At 42.1% G+C, this 17,526-nt stretch overlaps 1 protein-coding gene across 3 annotated transcripts in view; it reads right to left on the minus strand.

Moving 5' to 3' along the window:
- LOC148025915 (protein PEP-RELATED DEVELOPMENT ARRESTED 1, chloroplastic) overlaps positions 1–17,526 on the minus strand; it is a 79,451-nt gene that overhangs the window by 21,316 nt on the left and 40,609 nt on the right. For all 3 annotated transcript variants that reach the window (XM_087693174.1, XM_087693175.1, XM_087693173.1), the window contains 2 exons: positions 17,336–17,404; positions 16,759–16,929 (listed from right to left, as the gene is read on the minus strand). In XM_087693174.1, the coding sequence (XP_087549300.1) occupies positions 16,759–16,929; positions 17,336–17,404 (240 nt within the window). The remainder of the gene's footprint in view (positions 1–16,758; positions 16,930–17,335; positions 17,405–17,526) is intronic.

Genomic DNA, 17,526 nt, shown 5'->3' on the forward strand with positions numbered 1-17,526 from the left:
CCACACCAAAGGTGTAGAGATAGCCTCCATAAGAACACTAGGTGTCACGATCTCCTGCCTAGTCAAAATCAGAAGTGTATCTCTATAAACATAAACCATGACTATAAGTTAGTCCAAAATTATAAGGACACCTTAAATATCTTAATGTACGAAGACAAGCAATCACATGAGACATTCTAGGTGCATTAAAATACTGATTAAGCAAACTAGCTGATAATGCAAGGTCTCGCCTAGTATGAATTAATCAAAGTAATTTCCCTACAACAAAATGATAACTATGAGCATCAAAAGACAATTCCAAGGTATCCTTGTGCAAATGAATAGTAAAATCTAGATGTGTGGCCACTAGCCATATCTAATCAGTGCAATACTGTTCCACCAACTATAGAGAGTATTTCTATTGTGACAAAAAAATACTTCTCTTGGATCTAACAATCTCCATCCTCAAGAAACAAGACAACAAAGTTGTTTCTTAATTTCTGCAAAAGCTACAAAATTTGAGCAAATGAATAGGATATAATCAATATATACTGAAATATAGCTCACCCTCATGGTAGTGATGCGCACGTATAGATTTGGATTATAGGGGATAGAATGGTATCCATGAGTCCATAAGAACTTATCCATCATATGGTACTAAGACCTCGGCACTTACTTCAGCCCATAAAGAGCTTTCCGCGAGTGAAATATATTATCAGTCTGGTCAGTGGAAGAAAAGCTGAAAAGCTATTCCACATAAACTTTCTCCTCTAAATAACCATTCAAAAAGGCACTTTTAATGTCAACCTGATAGATCAGCTAATCCTGGTGAGCAGCAAGCGCAACCAACAGACGAAATTATGTCTATCGAGCAGTAAATGCGAAAGTTTCTTCATATTCAATGCCGTGCTTTTGCCTGAAACCTTATACTACAAGGTGAGTCTTGTATTTGTCCAAAGTACCATCAACCTTTAGCCTAGTCCTAAAGATCCACTTCATTCCAATGATCTTCTTGTGACTACGATAATCCACCAACGTTCAAGTCTCATTCCGATCAATATTGTCTAGTTTCTTTTCAATGGCTTCACGCCATAGAGAGTCTTGGAGAGCCTCCAGCCAACAACTGTCCAGCTCAGAATATGCAATGTGAGACGAGCCAACCTTCTAGGGCTCTTTGAAGTGAGATCTGATGGATCTCCGAATCGCACATGGTCTACTAGTACCAACGAGGTAACGGTTCTCACAGAGAAGGCTTGGGAGCTGAAGTATCTACAAGAAGATCGGGAGAGAGCACTAGACCCAACTCAATAGGCACGATCTCAAATGATATAAGCAGAGGTGAGAACGAAGAGTCTAGTGCAAAGGACTGCACGATATCTCTCATCAAAGATAACATCCCTCCTAATGATCACCTTATTTGTCCAAGGATCGAACAAATGATAGGCTTTTGCTTTAGAAGAATAGCCCATAAAAATTAAGAGATCAGCTCTAGGAGTAAGCTTTCGTATAAGCACCACTACTGAAAACTCTAAAGTAAGAAATAACAACCCGAGAACCAAAGAATGTCTCGTACAAAGTCTTTTTAGGAACCACCACAGTTCGATATTGGTTGAGAATGTACACTGAAGTGTTAACAGCCCCAACCCAAAGAATGGCTCATCATACGAAGTCTTTTAGGAACCAACATAGTCAAGCATCAATTGAAAATGTACATTGAAGTGTTAACAGCCTTGACCCAAAGGCGCTTGCGGAGCTCTACTGCAAACAACATAGATCATGCCATATTTAGGAAAGTTTGGTTCCTACGCTCTACGACTCCATTTTGTGCATGGGAGTCATAGAGGTGAGTTGGCATGTAATGCCCTACTCTTGTAGAAACTCAAAAAACTCGCGAGATCGTGCCGCTACGCAGACATAGTGTGAAAAACTTTAGAGTGCATCGTCATTCAACTTTCTTGTTAATCTAGAGAGCCAATGCCATATTAGTCATTAGTGTCAGTGTTCATAGTGTGGATGGTTCAAAAATACTACATTTTTTGACAAGATTAGCCAATTTTTGATATTTTAGATATTCTCTTATAAATATTCAAAAGCTATAGAAAACTTCTAGAATAGGATGACATGTAAAAGAAAGCAAGTGGCTTTTAGCTATTTTTGGGAGGATTTTATGTAAAAAGAAGGATTGGCGAAATGGTACGACACCTGATCGCAGTTTTCAGACAATAAACAACACTCCGAACTAGAAGATGAAGAATGAGCGATCTAGCAGAATTATGGCCAGGTGTCCTAATATTTTACCCCCCCTTCAAAGCCAATGGAAGCATCAGATTAGCGATCTGAGCAACATAGAGCAAGTTATTGTTTTATGCACTTTTTTTCTACAAGAGATTTATCTTCTCATAATGTAGAAATAAATTGACAGGCTTCACCTCTGTGAGTATTCTTCTACATCTTCTATTTCTTTAAGCCCCTTCTCTTTGGTTTACTCCTCTTCTTGAATCTCCCTTCACCCTACTGTCTCTTACCCCCACGGTAGACATTCGATCCCAAACGCTCCGACAGCGGGAGACAAACTCGCCACCAGAATCACTCCTCATAATACCTACACAACGATTGGTCTAGTTATGGATCAACAATACCTAAGTACTAAAATAAGTGAAAGCATCGGACTTGTGCTTAAGGAAGTATACCCACATGTATCTAGAGAAATCATCCACTATTAAACAAAAAAGTACAATGAGTCATTTAAGGTGGCAGCGGATATGAGACCACAAAGATCTATATGAATTAGGATTCCGCAACACGAGTGATAGATTACTAAGGAAAGGATATATAATGTTGCTTACCTAGCTAACATGCTTTAGAGACCTTTTGAGATAGTTTGAGGTATGGAAGGCCCTCAACCATCCCCTGATGTGACAGCTTATAAAAAGAGTCGTAGCCAAGATGTCCTAAGCAAAAATGCCAAAGACACTTAGAGTCCATAAGCTCCCATGTGGTGGTCAAAGCCTAGAAGCAATGGAACTCCGAATGATCGACAATCGGCTTCGTAAGAAAGTGGGTCATGTGGTAAAGGTCATTAGGCTGTGCCTCACCGTGAGCAATCACTATACTAGTCTGAGAGTCTAGGACCTCCACTATGATCATTGTGGCGAAAACTGCTTGCCCCAACTAGCTAAGCTACTAAATAGACAACAAGTTCACCTCAAGATAGGAGACAAATTAGACATCATCATCTCATACCTACTGTTTGGCAGCCATAGCCAGCTTGTACCCTGTCCACTTGGAGCCTTTATATCTCACTCTACACGCCATATTTCTTAGTACTTCTTTCTGAGGAGTTGTTCCTCTGCTCAAGGCGCTGGTTCCTGGCACCTCAAAGTGTAACATTGGCCATTGTATGCTCCAGCATTGCTTAAACTCGTGCTCGCTGCCTGTCTGCGCCTGCTCCTGGTCATACCATCGATTCTCCTCCTGCGCACAGCAATATGTCTTGCAAACATAGAGCAAAGCAAGCCCACTGTCTAAGCTTTCTCCAACTCAAATACCTCGGCAAATAATCAACTCCACGAGCTGCTGCCACCAAAAAATCAGTTGCCTACTTCAAAACCCTAATATCCACCATAGCCATCTTACTTCAAGCTCAAAACCACTTCATTTTCTCACTCCTCTAGACTCAACAAAGCTTCTACCACTCAAAACTGAAGGTCCCAGCATCAAATCAAGGAGCGGAAAACTTAGATTTGGAAGAACTTGAAGCATTTTACAAATTTGGAAGACTCAAAGAAGAAACATAGTGTCCATAGACACTCATCTAGTGCTCTTAGCACTTGTGTCTTTTGACACATCTCGATCTAATAATTTTTTAGTTGATTTGCTATTGTCTCTACCACTCCAACATGGGCAAAGCCTCTCCAACTGTTTGATTCAATGGAGTCGAGTTTCACACCTCGCAAACCCGCATCAAATTCATCCTGATGAAGAAGGGTCTATGGGCTATTACCAATGGACAAGAAAAGAAGCCCCGGGATGCAACTCTTGTAGCTACTTGGCAGAAAAATAATGACAAAGCGTAGGCCATTATGAAATTGGAGTTTGATGACAGCTACATCCATCATGTGGATGCTTGTGACACGTCCCACGACACTTGGGATAGATTAGATACATTTTTTGGTGCAGAAGTCCAAGTCCTCAAAGTACGGTTTACTTATTGAATTCTTTCGACTCGATATGAAACCTAATACATCCCTGGCATCTCATCTGAACTACATGGAAAGTCTCCTAACCCAGCTTGCAGGGATAAATCTCAAGATGGATGAAGATATTCGTATTGGTATGTTGTTAAAAAGCATGTCTGCTGACTATAATAATGTGTCAACTACATTAATCAACATGCTTTGTCCTAAACTGGTTGACATTAAGGCCTTTCTGCTAGAAGAAGAATAGAAGATAAAATCCAAAGAAGAACCAAGCACCTCTAAAGATGAACAAATGTTATATGTCAGTAACAGGTACAAGGCCAAGAAAGATTAGCTGGTATGTGACTTCTGCAAAAGAATCGCGCAAACGAAGAAATTTTGTCATGCCAGGAAGAGGTCTCAAAAGGCCTATCTAGCTACTAAAGAAGAAGAAGACCATGGAACAAAAGAAGAAGAAGAAGAAGAAGAAGACCACCAGGAGAAGAATAAGCCTCATCAGTCCTTCTACTCCTATTCTGATAGACTTTTTAAGCCTTTTATTACCTAGCCCTAATGCTTCCGACATAAGCTTGTAAACTCTTCATGTAACCTTGTACTACAACCTCTGTACACTTTGTGAGACCCCTATTACATCCTCTGGATGTCCACCATGTCTTTGGTACCCACGCTTAGCCTTTTGTGCAACAGCCTCTGGTGTTTACCATGTTTGTGGTGTGCCCACACTTTGCAGATGGTTGCTCACCAAAGCCTCTACACACTTTGTACTTTTTTTTATTGTAATTAAAAAGGGGTGTTGAGATATTTGCAATCATACCCAGCTTCGCCTCTTTGTATGGAGCAGTGTGGGCTCAAGATGCAGAATCCCATATATGGAAAGTACAACCTAGTCTATTTCTATAAAGCATTGTACTTGACTATTACTTTTACAATGAGTAATGTAATATCATGATGCTTTCCTCTTTCAGTTAGTGTCATTGTCATTGTCATTGTCAGTCCATTACACAAGATTGTGTTTATGAGTCCAAGCTTCCATCTTGGAACCTAATTCACTTGTGTAACAATTGTCTCTATAGTCTCTATAGTCTCTATGTCAACAATCTAGCCTTCATCTCCCATCCTCCATAGCTCCTGCCATGGTCTAGATCCTTAATTTTAACATGCTTAGCAGACGAGAAACTAGAATCATGAGGTGCCTGCGAAGATGAATAGATGGAATAAGGTGAAGGATAAGATAGTGGTAGTGGATAAAGAGTTAAGAGGGGATAAAGGTGGATAGAAAAAAATAGGTTGTTGATGTCGAATAGGTGCCAATTGCTATGAAGGTACCGAAAGGACATAGGTCCATATAATGAAATAGGTATAGGTGGAACCATACGACATGATAGTCTTGTCCAAGTGTCGGCTGGGGCACTACAGAATGATTGGATGGTCCACTAGGTAATGCCATAGAGGCAAACTGCGATACCAAACAATCCACACCCGAAGAATGCCTTGAAGGAGGAAAACTCGACAGTGTGTGTGTGGAAGGTTGAGTCTCCATCACAAATACACCACCCGGAAACGAGTAGATAGAGGTCCTAAAGGCTGTGCCTAAATGTATAGAACCCCCTGGTGTGGTGCATGGTGGATAATATGGTCCACTTAACGGAAGTACAAAGGAAGGTGCGGCGGAAGATGAGGGAGAAGGATGGTGGAAGCCCAAATGGATTTGTGATGGATGTTGTTGTGGGAAACATCATAGGTTTTTTTGTCCATTCAATGCACTAGATGAAGATACACCTACTCCATATTCAGCATGATAAATAAAATCATTTGAAGGAAAAGAAATGACAGGAATACTTATAAGTTCTTCTTTTAGCTTCCTACCTAGTTTTGAGTTCATGAAGAAATACATGTCTTCCTCATTACTCAAACCAAAGCTTGTTTTGAAGAGTCCCTTCTTAATGAGCATCTCTTGATATCCAATAGAAATACAAAATTAGTTGGCATGTAATTTCAATTACTAAGGTTTATACTTGGCATTGGAGAAAAGTAGTATTGAGGAAGTGATGTGTAATCCGAGCCAAATTGCACTTGCAAATAGCCAATCCATAGTGGAGATTCCGAAGGTCTTGCAAGATTATTAGTTCTGTGCACTCAATCTAAAGAAAACTCAAGCTTACCTTCAACCTGCCGCTGAACCCTATTATAGAACCACTAGACTCTGCTCAAGAGACAAGACTAGATGCAAGATTTGTTACAAGAATTCTGATTACAAGATAATGCCATGTAAGAGCACAACGTACAATGATAACTTAACAAGATATGGAAAAGTCCACAACCCAAGACCGTGGGTATAGACAACAGGACTTTATAGAATATAAAAGATCTCACAACCCAGAACCGTAGGTATGGATATAAGATATCAGAATTACAAGATCTCCCTCAACGGGGATGGACAAGATACAAGATAGTACTAAACAAGAACTTGTACTACAAGATTACAAAGTGACGAGACAACAGGAGTATAATGGAAGAGAAGACAAGACTAGATACCATGCCTAGACAAGAACTAGAACTGGAACTCGAAGTTACTTACTTGGAGATCCTGACTTCTTGAGGTCCCGAGATTGGCATTGGTAAGATTGAGGAGCTCCATGGCAAGCCCCTCCTTTTATAGATATTGGAGGGCGGCTAAAGATCTTCTAGAATGTTCCATGATGACATCATCGATGATACAAGCAATGACATGGCATATCTTCTAGAAGGTTCTATGATGACATGGCAAGGATGAGTTCGAATAGTTGGCTCAAGGATGTCCTGTTAAGGATGCATTCGTGGGGTGTGGATTCATATGGCATGAGCAAGAATTTATCTGTACACTTGATCATGGCATGTCCATGACAAGCCCTATGCATAAGGATGAGATCATACTCAATGGTAAAAATTTTACGTGGATTGTGGACTCCATGGTAGTCCAATGGTTCTCCATCTATGTGAGATTGGACAGTAGCAAGCTGGGAGGCCCATTCTTAATCGTTTTAATCCATGTTTGGCTGTGGAGATTGAAGCGGTGTTGTAAATGTGTTTGAAGTCATATGACCCTTCTCTTGTTCTTGCTTTCGTGAATGAGCTTTCCAATCAAAGGCTAAGGTTTCTCAAAGAGTATCTAGCTCTGGTACCATGTGAAGAAATGCTCTAAACGCAAAAAGCATAAAATCAATCGTACAACAAAGCACAGACATATATACTCAGAAAACGAATAGAATTAGATTTAGGGCAACTCAGAGACAGTGAACACGAATAATTACTATGCGGTGCTCATGCAACAAACACACTATGCAATGACGACTAAACCTCGAACTCTCGTATCTTTGAGATCAAGGCAGAGGTTACAAGCTATAGAGTGTGTCGTACTCCGAACAAATCCCGAATCGCAGCAAAGGCAACCTTCGAGTGTCAAACACCAACAAATGCAACCAAGGAAGGCTGGATCTCATGCAAACGACAATATAGAGAGAGAAAGACTAAAAATGCAACTACCTAAGGAGAGAGAAAATCTGCACAATAGCTGTTAAATGCAAACACAGATGACAGAGGTGAAAGAATATCAGGACGACAGCCAAAAATTGGAAACGTAGCATTCAAAGGAGAAAGAAAATCCTAATGAGAGCAGCAAATAGATACCAACAGCATCCAACTGTGGGTGACAACACCCACCTGTAGGCGATAGTTCCACATGCCTAGCGACAACAACCTACGCATGACAATGACTGGTATCAAGCACTAGATGGTAGCAAGTGGCTGGTGGAAGCTCTGACCGCGATGTCCTCGGCGAATGGGGTGTGGGCAGCCCTAAAACTTGCAAAAACGAGATTAAGGAAGAGTGATAGGTTGCATGTATATTTATAGAAAGTTTGGGATACCAAAATTAGAGTTTTGCATGCGAGACACAATAACTCTCTAAGATCACGTTTCTTTTTAAAATAAGAGGTTTTCTTCCTTAATTAAGCATGTTTTGGGGCCATTTAAGTCAGGCTAACGCATTTTTAGCTCAATGTTACTGAAACACAAAGACTTGGACAAAGACAAGCAAAACTCAAACCCTAAACACAAAATGTAAAACACAAAAACTTAAAACTGAAACACAGAGACAAACACAAAGAGAAGAAACTCTAAAGTGAATAAATGTTGTAAATGAATATAAGAGTGTACAAAATGCCCAAGGGCAAAGCAATGCAGTGTCAAAGCATTACGTCCACGGAGACAAATCCCAAATATTGTAACCACTAGTCGAAGTATGGAAGATGGGAAAAACACCAAACGCTGATCACGAAAGTGTTAGGAAACTGAGGCGACTATAGGGGATGATACCCGATGATGAGGGTGGTAGCAGAAAGCTGCAAATACAGCAATAAAAGGGGCCCGTGGAGGAGGAACAGCACAATCAACTGTCGCCTACAAGCTAGAGGGTCAAATGCATAATACAAAAGGTCGTCTGATGATGTGGAAAGAAACTTCTAACTATTGCCGGGCTGTTGAGGATCAAACACAAGCTAGAGGAGATAGCATAATTGCTCACGATGACTGATGGGATTGAACGCAACAAGAGGGAGGGTGTCACACATTGGACGATAGCCAGGGAGGAAGGTGCCACGCACTACAAGAGCTGATGAAGAAGTGGCAACAAAGTTGCAAAGGGTAGACAACCACATGGGTAAAGGTTGATGGCAGAAATCTACACTAAAAGAATACGACTGGATAGTGGGGAACTTGTTTATTTATAGATGTTGAAGGGTGCCCCAAAAAATTAGGGTTTTTTGGGACCACTGAAACTCTCTCGAACCGCACACCAAATTTGTGTTTTCCATTAATGAAGTGTGTTTTCGGGCTGTTTAAAAATCCTAATCTTTTGTAAAGTGTGTTTTGGTTCAACACCCCATCTCAAGCCTAAAATTGAGTCTAAAAGGAAAGACCGGCAATATTTATCCCAAAGCTACAAAGGGTGCACACTTGCTACCTAGTGACCTACCAAGACTACAAAGGCAATGGCTATCTTACCACAAGAATCCAAGTAGTCACCTCAAAGAGGATAAGGCATCAGACAAAGGGTGCTCGTCGACTGCATAGTGGCCTACCAAGCCCTACAAAGGTGCATGGAACCACATTGAAATTTTTTTCCTTTTTGGAGGGAGGGAGGGAGGGGGAGAAGGGCAAGGGATATATGTGGATTTGTGGTAAAAAGTTACTTATAGGGGGTGGCGGCCAATTAAGTAACAGTGACCCAAAAGACGGCAATAGGAATGGTACACCCAACACATCACAAAACAATACAAGCTTACCCAACCACTCGAGAATTTTGATGATGAGAGAGGTGATAAAGGATCATGGAAAGAAGGATAGAGGTGTAATCTGCCGGTGGAAACAGCTTAGGATCCCGACTAGAAGAGCAAGGATGAAAAATGATGAAGCATCACGAATAGAAGTGCAAGGATAAAAGACACCACCATGATAGAATCAAAAGAGATGTTACATGATCTGCCACAATAGGGAAAGCCTCCATGCTAGAAGAATAGCAAAACTCCAAGTAGATGGAACCATGAAAGAAACGGCACCCATCTCCTATCTCCAACTCAAGAAGGAATGGTGCAAGTCTGTATGTTAGTCCTACACTGAAATACAAAACCCTATAAAAGAGATCAAAATCTACAAGCACAAAGGTGAGTAATGAGATGCTCCAAAAAACAAAACTTAAAATAAAGAAAGCAAAGCTAAGTGCAATGCAATGAGTATGTAAGTATGCAATAAAAGTCTAAAAAGAAAAAGGCTAAGTGTGTGCCCACCATCTCGTACGGTGAGGTGGAAAAGGGGTCTTGAAAGGTGCAGTGGATGCCTTAGAAATGGATGCATAAATTGCAATAGGCGAGCCACTAGAAGACTAATCAGCCAATCCTTCAAGAGTAATAAGGGAGATAGGCTGCTGAGACTATCCGTGTGCTACATATCTAGTAGATGTTGAGGCATATGGGACAGATGGTACAACAATGAGAGGCGTAGTCCCACTGGACTGGCTAGCTGGAGTGGAGACAATTGAAACAGTCTGCAGTGGCTTTCTATAAGGAAGACCTTGGGCCTTGGTATAAGACTCCTCATCCATATTGCTAGTGTGTGCAAAACTTATTTTTCTTATGAATATGCTACCAAAGGGGTCGTGTTTCTTGGTTCCGTCAAAGAAAGTAGTGCCATCCTTGTTTTGGCTTGCCTTCACATCTTACGAGTTCTTGCCATTGATGGTTTTCCCTCCCAAGGAAGAGGCAACCAACCCTCGCCCCTTTAAATGGATGTGTATGAAGAACTTCTTGTGGACTTGATAGTGCACCTTCGCGTAATGCAAGAACTAGCACTCAAACTCGTAGAAGATTGGCAATCTAGATAGTGAGAAAATATGTTGAATAACATGGAAGTATTTGTCGGACAACTTGTTCAAGAAGAACATGACCTGATCATTAACTAACTTTAGGGAGCCAATAGTGGCAAACTTGTTGAGTAACCGCCAATATTCAGCCAACTTGACTTTCAGATCATCCCCTTTCTTGATGGAAAACTCCTAAACCTCAAAATTAAGATTGATACATCAAGTGCAATCTCGAGCCGCATAGCGGTCAATGAGATGACTCCAATACTCAAATGTGAGGGAAAATGATTGTAATTAATAGTGGAATTCAAGAAGCAAACCTTGCATTGACTCAGCATTGATTATGGTGTTGCCGGCTCTCCATTGACGGATGTAATCAAGGTGAGCTAATCAAGGGTCTAATCAGTATCAACGACGAGGTCCCAAAGTCTCTGAGATTCAAGAACTTATTGTATGAAATTCAACCAAGTGTTGAAATCCGACCCGTTAAAATGTGTCTATCCATGTGTCAAAAGATGACGTACCAACAAGATAGTAGGGTTTGCGGGGAGGAACACAGAGTGAACTTGGCAAACACTGATAAGAGAAGAGAAGAGAGAAGAAACTCTAATGAATGGAAAGATGAAGATCTGAAGCATGGAGTGAATGTGATACAAATGAACAAGGGTGCGTAGCAGAAGAAAGGTGACGAAAACAGCCATGAATCACAAACCGCAATGTCCTCCTAAAGGGGTGTGCGGGGAGAGGCTGGAGAAAAGAGGTGATGGACTGAATGAGTCAGCTGTGAAGAATGAGTGACAAGGGCTGTCTATAAATAGGGAAGAGACTATCTAGGGTGGTGCCTGGAGAGGGGGTGTTGGCTGTCTAGGGTGGCACCTGGAGAGAGGGCACTGATGGCTATCTAGGGTGGTGCCCCACTGTGGGCGCTCAGCCCCTTTTTGGGGCTATCTACCATGGAACCCTAAACGCAAAACGCAAACTACAAGTTAAGGGTTTCCCAACACCTCCTCTTAGACCCAAAAAGGGAAACAAGAGAAGAGTGAGATGGAGATGCAATGCTACAGGCTGAAGAATGCTCATGCAGCAAGCGCCACTTGGATAATGTATCTCGTCGGAAAATTATTCACTTGCCAAAGCGCCCTAGTACAAAGATGATGAAATCATGCAATGCATAGGAGAAATGTCGAACTTTGGGTGGTGCCGAGAACCATGAGAACAAGCCCATACTTGATCTCAAGAGTTGGCTCCATGCTGACCAAGTGACCAAGGCAAGAAGAAGAGGAGGAAGAAGATGTAGAGGATCCCTAAGATCCAATATTTCCACTTGAAAGGTAACGTGCAGTAAAGAACAGTAGACAGAGTGAACTAGAGAACCCCGAAACTCAACCTCCGGAGAGAAGCCACTAGCTCCGTGCATCCATGCGGAAAGCAATACGAAGGCCTCGTCACTAAGTTACGACTGAACCTCCGAGGCCCCGATCTAGGTAGATCCTCGAGATCCTAGGTATCAATGGGTGAGATGACCACTAGAAGGAAGCCACCCCATCCAAGGATAGAACAAGAAGGTAAAATGCCTCCACCAGGGTGTGCGAAGGACTCAATGGTGGATGGGGACCCCCTTTGAAACTGGAGGAATAGGAGCCCCCTCTAAAGTCACAATAGATGTAGATGCCCCATCGGAGGGCAAAGAAAGATTATCCCCCTCTGAATCCCCCTCTGAGGTAGATAGGGAATCCAAAAACTCATGGATTGCAGACTTCAAAATATCTAAGGACAAAGGAAGTGCTGTTGATCGTGCCGAAGAAGGTCTAGGGTGGTGAACTCCCAGACGTGGCCTCTCAAATCTGAGTAAGCGAGGGTGGAGAAGGGTGGACTCAGACTAAGCAATGAGTAGGCAACGATCGCTTCTTCTCAACTAAGCAGACTAGGAAGCCGAAGAAGGGGAAGGAGAAGAGCAGCCATTGTCTCTTGAAGAAGCGGACTAACGAGGAGACGGTATCAAAAAAATCACTGTCTCTCGATGGAGTGGACTCCTGAATTGCTAACCATGGTAACCACCCACTGTATCTGAAAATAGATGGGAGAAGACTGTCGCTAGCATTGCGACGATCTCTAGGAGGTCATAGCGCCAATCGATCGTCCATGTGCCAAAAGGACTTAGTGCGCATCGGATGCATCTTATTGCCTTGAGCATAGTACTTTGATAGCCGATGCAAAACAATCTCTATGGCCCAAAAAGGAGAGGTGGCACAAGTAGTGCCAGGTGGAAGACACATATACTCCAAGGGGGTGGGGAGCAAAGGTTGAAGTCGGTAAGCATCGGTGGTGTGTCCGATGATGCCACAATAGGAGCACCCAATAGACCGTGAAGAAGCCATGGGTATCAATGTGCCTTGCTAAAGAAGAAAGAGGTGGAAGAGGTTAGCCACAAACCATGAACTGCAATGTCTGCCTCAAGGTGTGTAAGGGCAGTGAAAGATGATTCGGACAACACAGAGAGAAACAATGAACAAAATCCTGAGCGCGAGTTATTCTTCTCCTCCCAACCACGCCTAGATAAGTACTAGCCCCCCTCATCCGTATTCCTTTGCCAGCCGTCCACTTCTCTGGAGTCCTACTATTCTTGGACTCTCTTACTCTCTAGGCTCCCCTTAACCCCGTTCGGGCGCCCAAATGCCCAGACGGTCATTCTCGTGCATGTTCCCCTAGATTTACCTTAATGTCACATTAAATGTCACTTTTAATGTCACATTCCATATTTATGACCTTAACGTGACATTAAATATCACTCTTAATGTCACATTAATGTCACAGGCAGTGTGAAGCATGAACCACAATGTCCACCTCAAGGGGTGGGAGAGTAGTGGAAGGACTGGAAGTGAACTGCCAGTGGTAGGAGGATGCTACCAGCAGTAAGACATTGCAGCCAGCAATCAAGAGTAGCTGCCAACTGCAAATGTAGCTTTCAGCAACAGAAGTAGGTACTAGAATGTCGTCAATAGTCAAGAATGCCGCCAGTAGACCAAGCTGAGCCGCTAGCAGACTTGGCAGAACTGCCAGCAGAAAAACACGGGGTACGACAAAATGGTGGAGCCGCCACCTGAAGGAAGGAACCGTCGATTGAGAAGGAGAAGTTGCCAACTGGAAACGCAAGTTCCAGTAGATCAGAAAGAACCGCCAATAGAGAGAACAACCGCTAGCAGACTTGTTGAGCCACCAACAACAAAGAGCCACCGGCTAACTAAGAGAAGCCACGAACTATCAACAGGCTGAAACACACCAAGCAAAAGACAATACGTGCAAGGGAGAGCAGCCGCTAGGTAAGGTGTTGATGTAGCGAAAGAAGAAGAGACGTGGATGTCGAACCCGCCATCGATCTTTGCCTTCACTAGAGTAGAGGATCTTTGCCACTGTTTAAGCAGATCCAACTCTAATACCATGTCAAAGGCTGACGTATCAGTGAGACAGTAGGGTTTGCCGAGAAAGAAACACAAAGTGAACTCGACAAACACTGATAAGAGAAGAGAAGAGAGAAGAAACTCTAATGAATGGAATGATGAAGATTTGAATCATGGAGTGAATGTGATACAAGAGAACAAGGGAACTGCAGCACAAGGAAGATGATAAAGACAACCACAAACCACAAACCGCAATGTCCTCCTAAAGGGGTGTGAGGGCAGTGGAGACGCTAGAGAGAACCGGTGACGGACTAAATGAATTAGCCGTGAAGAATGAGTGATAGAGGCAACCTAAAAATAGGCAAGAGACTGTCTAGGGTGGTGCCCCACTGTGGGCACCCAGCCTCTTTTTGGGGCTATTCACCATGAAACCCTAAACGCAAAATGCAAAACACAAATTGCAGGTGAAGGGTTTCTCAAAACCATGAAAGCATTCTTGGCCATTGCAACACGAGTGGTAGTGCTAGGAGATGGAGGTGTGTAATGGGGGTAGGGTGAATAGGAGGGATAGGGTGGGGAAGTGAAGTACACTTGGAAAGGAATCCTAGAGTGCCTACCATGCATACAAGAAGTGTGCATAGCACATATCCAGATCTTATATGTTCGTGGATATAGCTTGTGTCATATCTTGTGTGCAGCTTGGATCCTAGATAGATGATTCAGTACCCATAAGAGCTACCTAATTTATACTCCTCAAAAAAAAGGTAGTCAATCTCCCACCAGTTGGCAAGTTTAAGATGAGCTCATCACTTTGTCCCTAATAGCAAGCACTACACCACACGCCAAATCAATAACCAGAAAAGCATTGGCTATGGAAGCAAAGGTGGACGAGCAGTCTTGGACCTCATTTTCTCCTTCATTCTGCTTGGTTACTATCTCTTGGAGCACAATAATTGTTGTGATCTTTTGTGGAAGTCTGTTACCACAAAGAAGGAAGGATAAATTTAAAAGAGGACTAGAAGAGGGGAGTGAGAAGCTGCCATTTGAAGAAGGAAGAGAGAGGGATGATGTGAGGGGAGGAGGGAATCAGAAGAAACAAGGAAGAAGGAAGGGAGATAGAGAAGGAAGACAAGCTGGGAGGCTGGAGTTGACAGGAGTTTGATTGGCAGCAGCACACAGCTGGCTAGGAGAGGAGCTGGAGGCCAGCACGTGGGTGGAAGTTGAAAAGGGCTGGCAGGGAAAGGGTGAAAAGCCAGTGTGGAGGCCTAGGTCAACATGCAGTAGGGAAAAAGGAGGGCAGATGTTGGCATACCAGAGACAAGGCATTGAGCAGCATGGATGGCAGCAAGAATGCTGGTGGCAAATTCGGAATCAGCAGGGCTACAGGAGGGATGGTACTCAATTCAGCATGTAGCTACTGCCACTATGAAATTACCAAGACTTAGATACTTTTTCCTTTGGTTAAGATTGCATTTATCCACAACACTTATTTTGTCCAGCCAAACGTCCATTATGCTTTTCCTTTTCAGAGAAATATCTGTAAGGTTTGTGGTTAGATGCTACAATTATTGTATTTGACAAAAATCATGTGTTCTCATCTTTTTTCAATCTTCAGTTTACGCATAAAATAGCTCCTTTAGGCTGATACCTTGTGTAATATTGTCTTGAAAATTGGCATCACTTGATGTAAGATTTTCAAAATTTGACAAAGAGTTAATGAAGTTCTAATTTTGAGCATTAATTGTCAAGGTCTAAATATTAACTTATTTCTTCATTGCCCCCTTTTGATGACATGGCTTTTCTATTTTCCCCTCGAAATTTTTCATATCCATTTCGAAATTTCCCACAACTGTGCTCTCCCCTAGGAGTCTTTCTAACCTCCAACAGCTTCTTGTCTACTGTCTGGGGTCCCGCTCTAATTGAATCTACTTGGGATGTTCCCCCTCCTCCACTGCATGAGAGTCTCCTCTAAATTTTCCTGAGGATGAGAATTTTTTACCTTCAAAGTAGAGAATGAAGTCTCCCACTGTCCCTATTTCTACTACTCTCTTCCTCCTCTTTGCCTCCCTCTCTTTTTTTTCATAAAGGGTAATTTTACTAATTACAGTGAATCTAAAAGTCACAAGAGAACTATATGTGTGGCAAAGAAATGGAAGAAACTGCAGCACGTCAAGAAGCCAAATCATCCCTCAAAATCAGGCAGACATATTGTATGGTGCTAATGTGCCAGTGTAGGAGACCTCCCAAGCAGCCAATATGATTGTGCACTCTGGAATGGGACTTCTCAATAGAGAGTAGTAATCTATCTGATATGTTACTCACTAATTATCTGATATGGGTAATTTCATAAAGGACTTCTCAAGCACCACCAATAGAGACCATCAGAGAGCTATCATGTGTGTTTTCACACCTTAAATTGCTCCCCCCATTCTTTTAGGCCTCCCTCTGTGTCTCTCACTACTCCTATAAGAGTGTATATGTCCCTCAGCCCTTGGCCTGAATTCCAATAAGAACTTAAGCCTTCAAAATAACAACCTGGAATATCTTTGAAAAACGTAGATTAGGTAAAACAACCAGGATCATAAGGTGTGAAACTTACTTTCTGAAGGTAATTATAATAGTTGGTATGGATGTAGATAATGTATCATAAAGGTAAAGAAGAGATAGATACTGCAGTAGCATCCTAATGGCATGCATATTTAGAGACCCATTCATTAGTGAATGTTGAAAAAGAACCTACAACCACAACCTGTTACATGGAGCACACAATAAAGCTTTAGAAGCTGACCGCTATAAGATTGTCAGCTTGTGTGGCAATGTCATTCAAATTGGCCTTGGGAATCGTCAGTTTTCCCCCACTTTCAGTGTCAAAAACGCCCCCACCACCAGCAGAACGTCGTAGTATTTCATGGCGCTTCTCCTTGAGTGGGGTTTGGCAAAGCATACCTAGCACTTGTACCTGTAAATTCAAAATCAGGGTTAACCAAGTTAACAGGAAAATTGAAACTGCATACACTATCAATTGTGACAATGCATAAGTTAACAAAAAATTGGCTCCAGCCTTAACAATATGATGCAAACACAGAAATCTTGGGTTCCTCAAGTAACTGTGAGTGGAATATCAAAACAAGCAGTACAAGCATGTCTAAAAGCAAGCCTGTAGCACATTTGGCATTTCTATTAGAGTGCACAGGCATATTCATAACAAGTATACAATTACGGATAGAGGATTCTTACATAAAGGCAAAGCAGAAAAAACTGTTATTTTTGCTTGACTACCCAAAACTTACCTAGTCAAGAGGTTGGCAATCACCACTGCATACAGACTCAAAGACCTAAATGCTGACTCGCAAATCAAAACTTACATGTGGAGGACACTTATCAGAAAGTTGTCCCAAGACAGCATCCTTTATGATTTCAAGCACCTGTTTCCGCTGCAATATACAAAAGAAAATAGTGAGTACAATAATAAAGGTTGTGCTGCTTCGGTGGACTTAATGTGAACCAATAAATTTTATCATTATAATCAAATCATATTAGTTTTAAGAGATGCTAA

Source organism: Lygodium microphyllum, chromosome 14 (genome assembly GCF_053477565.2).
Source record: "Lygodium microphyllum isolate KBCC chromosome 14, Lygodium_microphyllum_v1.1.10, whole genome shotgun sequence".
Classification (NCBI taxonomy): Eukaryota; Viridiplantae; Streptophyta; class Polypodiopsida; order Schizaeales; family Lygodiaceae; genus Lygodium; species Lygodium microphyllum.